General features: G+C 43.0%; 1 protein-coding gene across 2 annotated transcripts in view; it reads left to right on the plus strand.

The window, feature by feature from the left end:
* Positions 1–14,807, plus strand: part of LOC306982172 (neuropilin-2-like) — a 162,734-nt gene that overhangs the window by 103,536 nt on the left and 44,391 nt on the right. For both annotated transcript variants that reach the window (XM_079582008.1, XM_079582009.1), the window contains exons 8-11: positions 6,758–6,902; positions 11,510–11,685; positions 11,772–11,951; positions 13,274–13,418. In XM_079582008.1, coding sequence (XP_079438134.1) covers positions 6,758–6,902; positions 11,510–11,685; positions 11,772–11,951; positions 13,274–13,418 — 646 coding nt within the window. The remainder of the gene's footprint in view (positions 1–6,757; positions 6,903–11,509; positions 11,686–11,771; positions 11,952–13,273; positions 13,419–14,807) is intronic.

The raw sequence follows: 14,807 nt of genomic DNA on the forward strand, positions 1-14,807 counted from the left end.
CTTGAACTTGCTGCTCCCTGTATAAACCCCATGACAGTTCAAGCTTGCGTTTCCAAGTCATGCACAATGGATATATTCTCGCTGGTACAAGGCACCAAATTAAACATTTATACAGAAAGCTCCTGACATGGATTTCCTATTACTACAATGCTGCGCTAACAATAGCTAAAGAAGCAGGAAAGCTCATGCTGTGTGTTTTGTTGGGAAAAATCACAGCTTAGTTTATAATCATTGCGCGCATCGATTTAGTCCATCTGACATAACGCAGCACAATAAGAAGTGCGCTCTCAGCCCTATGTTTGGAGACAGAGCGCCGCTTTGTTTACCATAGGGGCCAAAACGCTGGATACGGGCCCTTATGGGGGATATGTAAACACCCACGCCGAGCTAGCAGCGCTCACACGGTTAGCGGCGGCTAAAAGCTAAAAGGCAAAAACTCCCACACGCTCGCCCTGTTTGGATGACAGGGAGGAAAATAGCCGCGGGGGCAGGGAGCACAGCTGGAAACATATGAAAAATGATGAGAGATGTTCGCAAGAGGCAGGGGAGGATTTCAGCAAGAGGATTAAAGCTAAAAAGTGGTCTGCAACGACAGCAACTTACTGCCTTAGGTGGGAGACAACTTTGACAATGGTTGAGCAAATCAATTTGGCTCGATGGAGTCTCAAAGTGGACATGTCGTGCATAATTGGGTTTTGGTATTTATTTTTAGCTGTGAATATGGCACATCATTTTGTCTCCACTTTTGGACGTCTTTACGAGACTGTCATGTGACCTTAGTTCATATACAGGGCCGGATTTAAAGGAGGGGTATTATGCAAAATCGACTTTTTCAAGCTTTCCATCATGTTATTATGTCATTCCCTCATTAAAAACATGCCTGAAGTGTTGCCTTGGCACATTCACGTATTTTTGAGTAATCTGTAAAAACTCTGATGGCGGCCATTTTAGGGATAGGTTTGCCTGAGTCCTCCTAGGAACGCCCCCACCTCCTGGAGACGCCTCCGAGCTTTGGTCACCAGCCGAGTAACCAACCACTGCTCCTCAGCAGAACCCCCTCCCCACTGATGCCACAGACAGTGTGTGGAGGGGGCGTGTCGGAAAGGCTCAGAGGTTCTTAAAGAGACAGAGGCCGATTTCAAGACATTCACTACAGCCATTTTGAGAGAGACATTTTATACAAGGCAGTTATTCTAATTTACTGCATTTACAGACAAACCGAAGGTTTGGTCGTCATTGTAGTGTGATATAGACTGGTGCTATGTGACTGAAAAAAGCAGAATACCCCCGCTTTAAGTAAAATGGGCCCCGGGGCTAACGTTTTTTCAGGGCCCCCCATATACAATTGTCTGTCTGTCGGATTTCTCTCTCTCTCTCTACAATGAAAAGATAAATGAATGATTTACTTTTATACTTTTTTGAACATTCAGAAGTAACTTCTTAAACATAGTACTAGACACACACAAAAAACAGTTAAACATAATGACCCAAATTTGAGCTCCATGGCCCTGTTTTTTTTATTTTAATGGTGCAATTTCGTGCATTCTCACGCATTTTAACAGACCAATAGGTGCATAATTTTTCCCAGTGTCAACTCAATGAAAATGGCTGAGACATTGTTTAGACATAGTTTAGTCCTGGTTTAGTCAGAGGTACAAAGTCATCTGATTAAGCCTTACAGTGTGGTGAGGGAGTCTGCAAAAAGACAGAGAGAACTCTCTTCTTTTCTCCTTAAGCCCAGGGGCCCTTCAGCCTGCTGGGCCCCTGGGCTTAGCCCCTGTAAGCCCCTGCATAAATCCGGCCTTGTTCATATGTGTTGAGAGAGAATACGCTGGACTTTGTGACAGTTTTTGTTTCATGTGGATAGGGCCTGCTGATAAAGAGATATTAACCATTAAGCCCTGAAATTCAGCCTTAATGTACAGAAAAGACAGTAAGGAAAAGTCTTTTGATGAGGAAAGTACATTATTACATAGTGAAAAGCTCATCTGTTTTGTATGATATGTCTCCTTTGTGAAGTTTTACCACAAACCAGGTCAAAACAACAATTGACAATTAAAAGAAACAGTCTTTACGTAGTTTCACTCTTCAGAAAGTAAGTGACCGTTTACTGAAACCCCCAAGAATCCGACGGCGCGGCTAAAAGGCTATTAGCTTATACATAATGATTTTTCTCTTTGCATTGCTGGACCTGAATCAATGTCACCGCACAGAAAGTGCTATTTGTCCAAAACGGACTCGATTTGTCTCCGTTTTGTCGGAGGAAGACCATCTCCTGTGTCCTCCCCTCTTCCTGTCCGCTATTGTCCAAATACCTGAGAAAGTACTTGTGGGCCAGAGGTCAAACGCCTGGGGAGGCCGTGCTGCTCAGTCAACACTTTCTGGAGTTACTTTTTGACCAATAAGGAATGCTGACCGTCCTGGACTTTTGAGTCGTCCGGTGTAACATTTCAGCCAGTGGAATGAAGCCTTCTGTCTCTTTAATGACAGAGAAACAATATTCTGTAGCTTTAACCTCTTACCCCCCACCTCCAGGTCGGGTTTAATCTAAAAGCTTCTCGAATGGAGAGTTTGGCCCCAGTGAAAAGCCTCATTTGAAAGCGAAGACCTGCAAAACAGTTTGTTACTTTTTGTGGTATTTTTATCACATTTTTTAAGCATTTTTGTTGAATTTTTGTCAGCTTTTCATTGGATTTTTGTGGCTTTTGTCAGGTTTTTCCTCAAGATTTCGTCAGGGGTTTCTCTGATTATCCTCAGGTTTTTCTCAGGATTTCATCAGGTTTTCCTCAGGTTTTTCTTAGGGTTTCCCCAGGTTTTTCTCAGGTTTTTCCTCAGGTTTTTCCTCAGGTTTTCCTCAGATTTTTCCTCAGGTTTTCCTCAGGTTTTCCTCAGTTTTTTCTCAGGTTTTCCTCAGATTTTCCTCAGGTTTTCCTCAGATTTTCCTCCGGTTTCTCTCAGGTTTTCGTCAGGTTTTTCTCAGATTTTCCTCAGATTTTCCTCAGGTTTTCCTCAGGTTTTCCTCAGGATCTTGTGTGAATCCAAACTGGAGAAAATATACTTGATTCAGGCGGGGGTTAAGAGGTTAAATCACCAAACTTTCTCACATTTGTAGTCGATAAATACAGAACTCCACATGTCGTTTTGGCCCAGACTTGTTTTGCAGACCATCCTCTAATCTGCCCGGCGACAAGCCCCGCCCCCATCGCGTTGCCATAACATTAAATAATTCACGTTGCCATGTTGTGTCTCCCACTGCACATTATCATCAAAATCCAACCACAGTTCCACTCGACCAACCCAGTCTTCAATCTGATTCAAGTACTAGTTAAGTCCTGGTTTAGTCCTGTTTTAGGCCCGGTTCAGTCTCCCTCTCCCTCCCCTGTGGCCGTCTGTCTGTGGAGTCCTTATATGGGACGTCCAGACTGAGGGGCGCTGCTCTGCCGGGACCTGGGGCTCCAGAGTTCTGATTTTTTCATGAGCTTCTGCGGAGAATGAGGTCAGGAGACGTGTCCAGTGGAGTAAACACACGGCAGATGGGAGAGGTAGAGGTATTTGAAGAAGCAGTAGTGGTAGTAGTAGTAGTTGTAGTAGTAGTAATGGATAAGTTAAGGTCTGTGGCACATCTGTCTTCAATGTTAATTATGCTGGATATTTGGTATTTTGTAATTCAAAGCTCACAAAAACGTCTTGGAATTGAGAATAAAGAACAAATCCGCATCAGTTAGTACATCCATATATATTTCTTGTATACTTTAAAGCAGTACTAAGTAAATTGTACCTTAATAAATCCTTTCCGTAGTCCCTCTGGGGGTAATACAAGTGTTAATGGGATGATTGAAGAGTCTTTCATCTCCCCTTCGTTTCTCTGACCAGAAAACCACAATTGCAACTTTCCCTGCACTGACCCGGAATCACCAATACACACTAATGGAATCACGAAGAAGAAGCTAACAAAGCTAACTGCGGGCTAGCACCACTTAAACAATATTTACAGCCAAGTTTGAGTGAAAAAAATGATCATTAACATTTACTTAGGTCTAAATAACCCCTATGTTGAGATTGCAGTGAATTATTTTTTTTACAAGATTATTAACTAAAGGTCAGAATTTGTGTTATGTTCAAAACAAAACACACTTTCAAAAATGTTACTTATTCAATCTGTACTGTAAACAAGACTTAAATTAGTGCTCAAGACAGAGCGAAATATTGCTCAAGACAGAGCGAAATATTGCTTAAGACAGAGCGAAATATTGCTCAAGACAGAGCGAAATATTGCTTAAGACAGAGCGAAATATTGCTCAAGACAGAGCGAAATAGTGCTCAAGACAGAGCGAAATAGTGCTCAAGACAGAGCGAATCCAAACAAGACTTAAAAATACATATAACTGAAAGTATTTTATCTACACTCTTGCCTCTTACTGTGATTGATTAATTTTATGTTGATGTTTTTATTGATTGTATTGGTTTTTCTTATATTTTATGCTGCTTTAACTGTGAAGCCCTTTGAATTGCCTTGTGTATGAATTGTGCTCTACAAATAAACCTGCCTTGCCCAGGGCACAGGAAAAGATCTAAACACTGGTTAAATTGCTGCAAAAATACAGAAATATTGTCAATGTTTGAAAAATTCCTCGGGGAGAGACCTCCAGACCCCCTTTTGTAGATCTATTTCATTTACAAAACAAGTAATAAAAGCAAGTGGTCCTTCAACTTTGACGTTTGTTCCTTCATCTATTGACCCGCAGCAAAAAGTGGCAAAAGAAAAGAGGCAAAAGAGCGAAAAAGCAACAATAAAACAATAAAAAAGCGACGAAAGCTCTTCAAAAATGTGACAAACATGCCACGACAAAACAGCTACTATCCCCCACTGTAGGTCTTAGCTTTCAAATGAACCCGCTCCCGGCCGTTAGCTAGATAGAGTCGGTTTAAGGCTGTTCTTGTGTGGTCCATTGTCGCCCGCACGCTGCTCCTTCCCAATTTCCACCAACATCCTGCACAGCACCTGGAGGCCCTTCCTGTTCCCCGTGATGGATGGGCCAATCGTGTCGGGTCGCGTCTCCCGCTGCTTCCTCCCCCGGCCACCGACGCTCTACACGCTCTACACGCTCTACACGCTCTACACGCTCTACACGCTCTACACGCTCTACACGCTCTACACAGCTTCATCTCCCTCCTCATGTATAGGGTTCCTCTTTTCGGGGTCTGTAAGCGCTCGCTCTTTTGACCCTAAAACAAGTCGACAGCTGCGGCGCTGACATTGGATCCGTGTTTGGGTTGTCTGTGGGTCGTCCGCCGGGCGTAGCGGAGCGAGACGAGCTCTGCGGGAGGAAGTGCGAGGCAGAGATAAGGGAGAAGAACATGTTTTCGCTCATGTTCATAGCTAAGTACCAACAATGGAGGTTAAGGAAAGACGCATTGGTCAATATTGCTAATTCTCAATGATTATTTAATGATATTTTGTCCACTAGCGAGCCTGGTGATAACTTTTCCCACGCTTATTCATTCACAAATACTGACATGTTTGGTATCACGAAAGGTTACCTAGATGACACTGTAATCCAAATATGGTCATTTCCTTCCTGGGAGACAGCAGCGGCTAAAGACGTTATAAAACTTTAGGCCCGCTTTCATTCAGCTCCACTGTCCTAGCTCCTACAGACTCCTTTCAGTCTTGGAGTAACAATATTTTGAAGAGGAGAACAAGCAGCTAGGTTAGCCTACTGTTAATAAAATATGAGCTTTCCATTTCTATCGAAAAATTTATTATTTCCACACCTATAAAATGATCCCTGCACTCAAGCATATTTGGATGGATTAGTAAAGTCAAGCATAAAAGCTTCATTTCGTGGGACCAGGGTATAGAGTTCGGGAAATTCCACAGTTACCATGGAGATCCGCCATCTTTGCAGCTGTTAGCATACATTTCCATTGACTCACGTTAGCTAAAAACAGTATAAAAAGTGGAGATAAAAAAAGCCATGGAACAACTCCATTAGCTACTGAGTTACTGCTGGTAAATTCTTCTTCTTCTTCTTCTTCTTCTTCTTCTTCTTCTTCTTCTTCTTCTTCTTCTTCTGTATTTTAACTTTTAAAATCTCCATTAGTTTACAATCCCATAATGCTTAGCGATACTCCACCGCAGCTGTTTCGATAAACAATTGAGCTTCAGGAGGTTAGCTAGCTAGATTCGGGCTAAACATAAACATATGAACTCCTTATTGTTTATTCCTGACTTATAACCTAATGTTCCCTCATTGGAAATACATGCTGAGTCGTATTATGTTTCTTTCACACCGTTTTTGAGGCATTCCTGTTGTCTGTAGTTGTCTCTTCCTCTACTATTGAAGTGCTCTGATCGGATCATTGGATTTTATTGCGTATTTGACAGAACCCAGAAGCATCCTCCACACTTTTTCAAGTCCCTGAACCATCTCTGGACCAGTTCTGGCCAGTTCCATGTCAAATATGACTTGCTTGTGTGCTCTATTGCATATTGTTAGTTCCCAAAGCTGCATGAAGAGGGCGCTCTGACAGTTTATCATGATGAAGACCAACACAGACCTGACTGGTTGGTGTTTTCCATACAAAGACAGGCTTATAAGTAGGAAAATGTGGAATAAACAACACTGCGGTGCACAGAAATAGGTTCATAAGTTACAATTATGCCATGCCAGATATGTTCACTTTGGTTAAATCAGGGTTTCCTCCCAGCCAAAACCAGCACGCAGCCTCTGAACGTGTCTTCTTCTTGTCCCAGGTCTTCCACGCGAACACAGACCCGGCGGAGGTGGTCCTGAACCGAGTCCCTCAGCCTGTGTTGGCGAGGTTCGTCCGGATCCGGCCGCAGACCTGGAAGAACGGGATCGCCCTGCGGTTCGAGCTCTACGGCTGCCAGATCACAGGTCAGAGAAAAACCCCCGATAACACCCTGGCTTCAGCGTTACCTCAGCGCTCGTTCTATTTTTATCGATCCCCCCCCCTCCCCTTCTGTCACACGCACACGCTGCTCGTCACATGCATTATTCACGTCTCCGGCTGGTGACATAACGCCATGAAATTTTGATCCGCGAACTCTTAAAACGTCAGCACAACTAACGTCTTCGCGAATCCCCTTCCGCTCGTTTCTCATTTATTTATTTTCCTGCTTCCTCCTGCGCGTCTCCGCCTTCGACAAACAACAACACGCGCCGGCGCTTCCAACTTCCTGCGTGCTCTTCGGCTGACAGATTTTTAAAAGATGCATGCGGTCGGTTTTTGAATGTGTTTGAGAACTGCTTTTAATCTGATTAAGTCTGGGAAAGAACAGATAAACTTTAAATAGCAGCATCCAAACCCTACTCCCTACAACCCTAGCTTGTTGATGTAAACTCAAAAGGTTTGAATAAAGGCTAGTCTAGTTTTAGTAGACGTATATAATTCAGATCGATGTTATATTGAGTATTGAAAATAAGCATTGGGAATTGGATTGACCCCTCCTGGAACCGTCACCTTAACGTGGTGGAGGGTTTGAGCCTGAATGATCCTGGAGCTCTGTTGTCGGGGGCTTCGTGCCCCTGGTAGGGTCTCCCAGGGCAAACAGGTCCTATAGGTGACAAAGTCAGACAAAGTGCAGGTTCAGAAGCTCCTTATGAGAGACCAACAGGCCTGAGAACCATGAAGCCGTCCTTCTGTGGACCCACCACCTGCAGGAGGAGCCATAAGGGGCTGGTGCAATGACAGGAAACGGAAAAGTGGAAGAAAATTGATGGATGGAATGGATGGATGGATGGAACTGGGTTGAATCAAGCTTTAGAGAGACAGACCACACTGCAATAGGCACAAATGTCCTCATTGTGAGCATAACGGGACTTTTCCTGACAGCAGCCGGTCTCCTCATCCTTTGATCATGGCTTTAAGGTTGTTTATTGACAGTCTCCACATTCATTCACCAACATGCTTTCTCCGTTCATTTTCTTCTTCATCCATTAGATCGACTCCGACCCCAGGTGACCAAATGGACTAGGCATCTCCGTCCCGTCTCTTGCAATAACAAGACAGTTCTTTAGACTTCCAGCACATTGTTGTTCTGCATCTCTTTCCCTCCATGGCTCCTAGTATGATGACTTTCTCCGAACTGTCATCTGCTTTGATCACATGTTCTAAGAAAGACCGTGGGCCGGATCTTGTGCCTGGCGTACAGGGGGGGGCACAGGCTTCTGGCGAGTTTAGATTGTCCGAGATTGTCTGATAGGAGCGCCGCTGACGTTAATTTACTCGTTTACATAACACTGCCTTGTGTTCTTGCTTAAGCATGATGGGCTCTCACAGGTCAAACCAAAAACGTTATTAACCCATCATGAGCTAAATAAATAAATAGGGGAGACAGAACAAATGCACATGTTCACCCCCGACTCCCCCACAACCGCTCTCCCTCCCCTTCCCAGCCATGGAGTCGATCATGTTGGAGGAAAAAGTGTCTCCAACCCCAGTACTTCTCACTTAAAGGGGCTGGATGCCATTTTATTCTCACTACTGCCACCTCAGGTCATACGTGTAGCTGCACCTTCTATATTAAGCTCGTGCATGACGGCAATTCAGTGCAGGATTTTAGAAGCAGTTGTGGTTAGGGCTGCAACTAACGATTATTTTGTCATCGATTAACCTATCGAATATTTTTACGATTAATCGATTAATCGCTTGGCTGTGAATGGTGAAGGAAAATTGGATTTTTTCCCCAAAAAATGATCACATAACGCTAAAGTGGCGCCGCTTGAGGACATGATGAAGGAAACTTAAAGTGAATGTTTGTTGGAGGCTCTTGGTGCTAATTCTGCTTCTGATTGGACGAGACACAGACGGATATTTATGAAATTTACAATGTACGAAACAGAAGGTTTAGTTTACCTGCTTGACTAGTTTCGATTACTTCCTGTGATGGAGGTGCCGTGTGGTAGGCACCTCCATCGCAGGTAAACTAAACCTTCTGTCTTACTAAAAGAAACAAAACTGTAATAGACTTAACCTAAGAAGACAGTATGAACCTTCTACAAAGAATGTACAAAACACTACAGACCCTTACTATGAAAAACAAAGCAGGTTTTAATCAAAAATGCTACATTTTCATTTTTGCTCTATTTGAGTCTGTGTGAACCAGAAAACGATTAATCGATTACTAAAATAGTTGTTGAGTATTTCAATAATCGATTAGTCGTTTCAGCCCTCGTTGTGGTGAACAGGTCTGGGCTCATTCTACACATTAGGACATGGCTGAAACATGTAGGGGGAGGAAAATACACAATTTTAAACTCCATATAGTCCCTTTAATGTGCTAAGTCTGGAGTAGCAAGATCACAAAGTGCGCTCCGACGAAGCACAAAATCCTACAGTGTACTATATATGAACATTTTCAGTGTCAGACTACGACATAACACCGTAGGGATACTGTCTCCAGGTTTGCACAGTCGCTCCAGCCACTCTCGCGCCTGCTAATCCCACATGCAGAGCCGTGCTGCTTTGTATTGGCCTGTAGTGGTGCTCTTAAGTAGCTTGAAAGGCCCACTCGTTTCCACACTTCACTTCGAGAGCGCTGCTGCTAACTTTGTTTCGCCCACTCATGTTACAAACGCACTAATTCCCTTTCTAATTCTGCGGGCGGCCATAAAAGAGAGCGCCGTAATGATTATGTTAAGTCATTCTTCGTCTTCTGAGCGGCGTTTTATAAAGACTTTATTTTATATCGTAATGAACGCAACGGCTTTAAAGCTGGGACTAGGAGATCCTTGGATAAAAACTAGCAAATCATCAACAGCGCTGGCAACTGGAGTCACAGTTTCGGGTTCTTTCAAGCCAAAACGATGCACATAATGAATATATTAAAGCCGCTCTCTCTTCCCCTCCACCGAACAACCGTTATAACAAAGCTTTTAATATTTGAGTGAATGCAAAACAGGACATGCATTTTCATCTCGCTAATGGAGGTTTTAATTGAACTCTGCCTCTCTCCCCCCCTCTCTCCCTTTTTCCACACTACACTTATAATGCTGAGTACATAGTGGTCTCTATTATATGTTGCAATTTACTCTGAAATCCTGCGGGACGCCGGCTTAAACGCTCCCAGGTGAGGTAGCGTTAGCAGCCCTGGAGCGGCTGAGATTGCAGATTGCTATTATCGCGCCACACGATCTTACATTACTGCTGTGGGATGAAGCCTTTACACTTAGTTACTGTATACACTTGCACTTTGGATGTAGACTTTCTTCTTCATTGCCATATATGTAAATACAATGAATACAATTGGTGCCATGACAGATCCCTGGGGTACTCCTGTGAACTGAATTATTCTTTTTTATAGGATCAGAAAGTGTATTTTAAAGATGGAAATGCTGGATTCATCATATTGTAACACAAAGGGGTGAAGAGGAAGGGAGTGGGAGGGGCTTAAAACAGGAAGTGGATGTTTTTTTTCAGCTGTTTTAGATCTATATTGCAATGTTCCTATCTCTTAATATCAGATCACTTAAATAAAAAAGTATATTCTTATATTCATTTGTCTGTAAATACAATGAATAAAATCGGTGCCATGACAGATCCCTGGGGTACTCCTGTGAACTGAATTATTCTTTTTATAGGATCAGAAAGTGTATTTTACTCGCCGCTTTATCCTTTCATCGCCGAGTAAAAACACTCGTACACTAGTATTCTCTTGAATGAAACAGCTGCGCAGCAAAGGGGTGAAGAGGAAGGGAGTGGGAGGGGCTTAAACCAGGAAGTGGATGTTTTGTTTCAGCTGTTTTAGATCAATATAGCAATGTTCCTATCTCTTAATATCACATCACTTTAATAAAAAAGTCTATTCTTATATTCATTTGTCTGTAAATACAATGAATACAATTGGTGCCATGACAGATCCCTGGGGTACTCCTGTGATACGAGCTGAATTATTCTTTTTATAGGAGGATATAAGTGTATTTTAAAGATGGAAATGTTGGATTCATCATGTTTTAGCACTTTTTCACCATGTGACAATGTTGTTCTCTCATCATAAACAGACCTGTAGCGCTGTATGACCCATTCGCACATCTTTGAGTGAGCTTTGCATCTTCCCCAGAGGCTCCCATAAAGCTCCACCTATTTTTTATTTTATTCATCTTTAGCTAGAAGGTCCCAGGTTCGATTCCCACTTGGACGGGGCCTTTCTTTGTGGAGATGGCATGTTCTCCTTGTGTCTGCGTAGGTTTCCTCCAGGTGCTCTAGTTCCCCCGACTACTAAAAACATGTACAATAGGTTCCCCTCTTCATCTCAGTAGGACTTTCCTGGTTAAATAAAGGTCATATAAAAAAATAGTACTCAAGAAACGCTTTCCTCGCTGCTTAATCCTAAAAACACTCAATGAAACAGCTGCAAAGGGGTGAAGAGGAAGGGGAGTGGGAGGGGCTTAAACCAGGAAGTGGATATTTTCTTTCAGCTGTTTTAGATCAATATTGCAATAAAAACCCCACTTGTATTCATGTGTCTGCTCTCTCTCCGTAGACGCCCCCTGTTCGGAGCTCCAGGGCATGCTCTCCGGTCTCCTCCCGGACACCCAGATCTCGGCCTCCTCCAGCCGGGACGTGGTGTGGACGCCCGGCAGCGCCCGCCTCGTGGCCAGCCGCTCCGGGTGGTTCCCCGCGTCCGTGCAGCCCATCGCAGGAGAGGAATGGCTTCAGGTACTTCCCTTTCACCCGTCAGTCCTCGCTACGTGCTGTTACCAAACTCTAATCGTTTTTTTCCCCCGCAATTGTCCGACCTCCAGGTGGATCTGGGCGTGCCGAAAACAGTCCGGGGCGTGATCACTCAGGGCGCGCGGGGAACGGACGCCGAAAGTGGAGCGACCGGGGATAATCGGGCGTTTGTCCGGAAGTACAAAGTGGCCTACAGCGCCACCGGGAAAGACTGGAACTTCGTCATCGACAGCAAGACGAGCATGGCCAAGGTGAGCTAACACGCTAAGCTAGTATGCTACGCTAATGGGCTAAATGGCTTCTAAACAGTTAAGCTCTTAACTCCCGCCTGAACCGAGAGGATCTTTTTCCTCACGTCATCAGATTTTTTTTCCATCTTTTTTTGTAACTTTTTTGTCATTTTTTTGTCAAATTTTTGTCGTTTTTTCGTCCATTTTTTAATCCAATTTTTGTCACATTTTTGTCATTTTTTGCCATTTTTTTGTACATTTTCATCACATTTTTGTCACATTTGTGTCATTTTTTTTGTAATTTTTTTGTAAATTTTTTGTCCTTTTTTTTAATCACATTTTGTCATTTTTTTGTCATTTTTTTATCACATTTTTGTCATTTTTTTGTCACATTTTTATCACATTTTTGTCACATTTATGTACTTTTTTTTGTCACATTTTGTCAATTTTTTTGTCATTTTTTCGTCCATTTTTTGTCAATTTCTTGTGACATTTTTGCCACTTTTTCATCAATTTTTCATCACTTTTTTGTCAATGTTTTCTCACTTTTTTGTCACATTTCCATCATTGTTTTCGTCTCAGTTTTGTTGCTATTTTCACAGCTTTTTTCCAGGAGCTTTTGGACTGGGGTAAAGCCAAACTGGAGAAAATGTGCTCGGTTCAGGTGGGAGTTAAGAGGTTAAAGGGATGGTCAGGATTTTTGACATTGGGCCTCATTTCCTAGATTCCCTAGATATTAATCCATGCAGTCCTTATATTTGAAGAGTTTAGTGGTGCTAGGCTCTTCTTCCTTTGTGAATTCCATCTATAGTAATGCGGCCGCAGGTAAACAAACTACTGTAGATCCGGTAACCGAGCAGATCACTCCGTCGCTAACTAGCTTACAACCAGGAAGCTGCTCAAATATAAGTTCCTTTCAATGGAAAATGGTTATATTAAAAACATTATTCAGTCGACACAGACATTTATATGGGGAGTCTGGTGTTATAAGGTGGTCAGACTGTTTTTAATGCAGGCTACTAGTTACCATAGACATGCACTAGCCTAGCATTCGCCAAGCACTACTAAACTCTTCAAATATAAGGACTGCACTCTGGATAAATAGGAAATGAGGCCCTATGTCAAAAATCCTGAACTATCCCTTCAAGGCCAAACTATCTGCCAAAGGAAGCCCATTTTTAATCATGTATCTGTGTGATTTAAAGTTCCAAACTGGCAATTGGTTCAGTGCTAACGTAATGTAGGCTAATTTTTATGCTAATGCAGGACCAATCAGTTCCATTCTGGCTTTAATATAGACCAGCTATCTCACTTCAAATCCCTCCTATCATGTTTCTGTGCAGATCTTCGAAGGCAACATGCACTACGACACGCCCGAGCTGCGGCACTTCGACGAGGTGGTGGCCCAGTACGTGCGGCTGTACCCGGAGAGGTGGTCCCCGGCCGGGATCGGCATGAGAGCCGAGGTCCTTGGGTGCGACCTTCCAGGTAAGACACGCGACGACGACGATCCATTCTCTATGATAATGCGCCGCCAGCTCCTGTGAAGAGGCCTTGAGGAGACGGGGATTACATTAGATATGCATGAGAGCCATTAGCCGCCGATGACAGGAGCTGGGAATATGATGAGGCGGCAGGCGGGAGAAGCCGGTGTGAACGCTGCTGCTGTCGGTGTGTCCTTTGGCAAGTCACTTCACCCATTATATATGCTGATTTTGATCATCGAGTGTTTGTCTTTTGATGGAAATGTCCTTCAATTACACTAAACGTTGACTTCGTATTCAAATATAATCATCATATTGTGAATTTAAAGTGCAAAGGGAACATAATTTGGTAAAGTTTTGCTGACTGAGGGACAAGATTGCTCCCAAAAATGCGTTTTGTGTGCTTATTTCCTATTTATTATTGTTGCCTGCGATGCACAAACCCTCCACCAGGGGATGCTGCTGCCCCCTCAGCACCCTGGGTTCCCACCGCATTGAAAGAGCATTGATGTAGGAATAACATATTAAAACACTTCCTGTTTCTGTACAGCCCTTTGAGTAGAGTTTTGCGTTTTTTTTGCTCTCCGCAGGTGAAAACAGTTTAATTCTACGTGTTCCCGAGAAATCCTAAGCCAGAGATAACGGGGGTTTATGAAACTCTCTCCTTTCTGATTAACTCCTCCTCTCCTCTCTGGACGGACACTAACGTTATGTGAGGAGGAAAATGCCTAAATATTTACGTTTCAAGTCCTTTTTCGAGGACTAGATTGTTTTTACGTTCTGAAACACGCGTGTTCTCGATCTCTTTTCATGGCGTGTGCATTTAAACAGCCTGGTTCTCAGATTGAAGACTTTAACAGGATGTTTCTCAGTCGTCCTTGGACCGATTTTAACCATTTAAAAACTCAGAGAAACGTTAAAATCTCAACTGTTTCGATCTTTCCAGAGAGCGAGAGAGAAGTGTCGGCTTTACAGCTGTTCACTACACAAAACCACGCCCCCTCAGACTAAGAAAAGAAAAGAAACACAATTAAATATATAAAATGTCCAGATCCTGACTCTTAACAAGTTTTTGATCGTCATTTATTTCACTTCTGTTCATCACAGAGCTACAAAAACCACACATAAGGTGCTTTAGAGTGTCTAGTTTCGTAATAATAATTAGTTTTTTGTCTCTATTTTCACACTTTTTTCAAGAAGCTTTTAGATTTGGTGAAACTGGAGAAAATGAGTCACTTAATCTCTCTCGTTATATGTATGAGGATGTTGATTCACGTTCAGGTGCGTTCATATTTGATAGGAAGATGGAAAAACAAGCTGCTAGACTTCTACTAGAATAGCTGCAAACTACGAGGTTAGCAGGTTTTAAGGATTGAATGAAACGAGCATCTAG

Source organism: Gobius niger, assembly GCF_951799975.1.
Source record: "Gobius niger genome assembly, chromosome: 23".
In the NCBI taxonomy this organism is placed as follows: domain Eukaryota; kingdom Metazoa; phylum Chordata; class Actinopteri; order Gobiiformes; family Gobiidae; genus Gobius; species Gobius niger.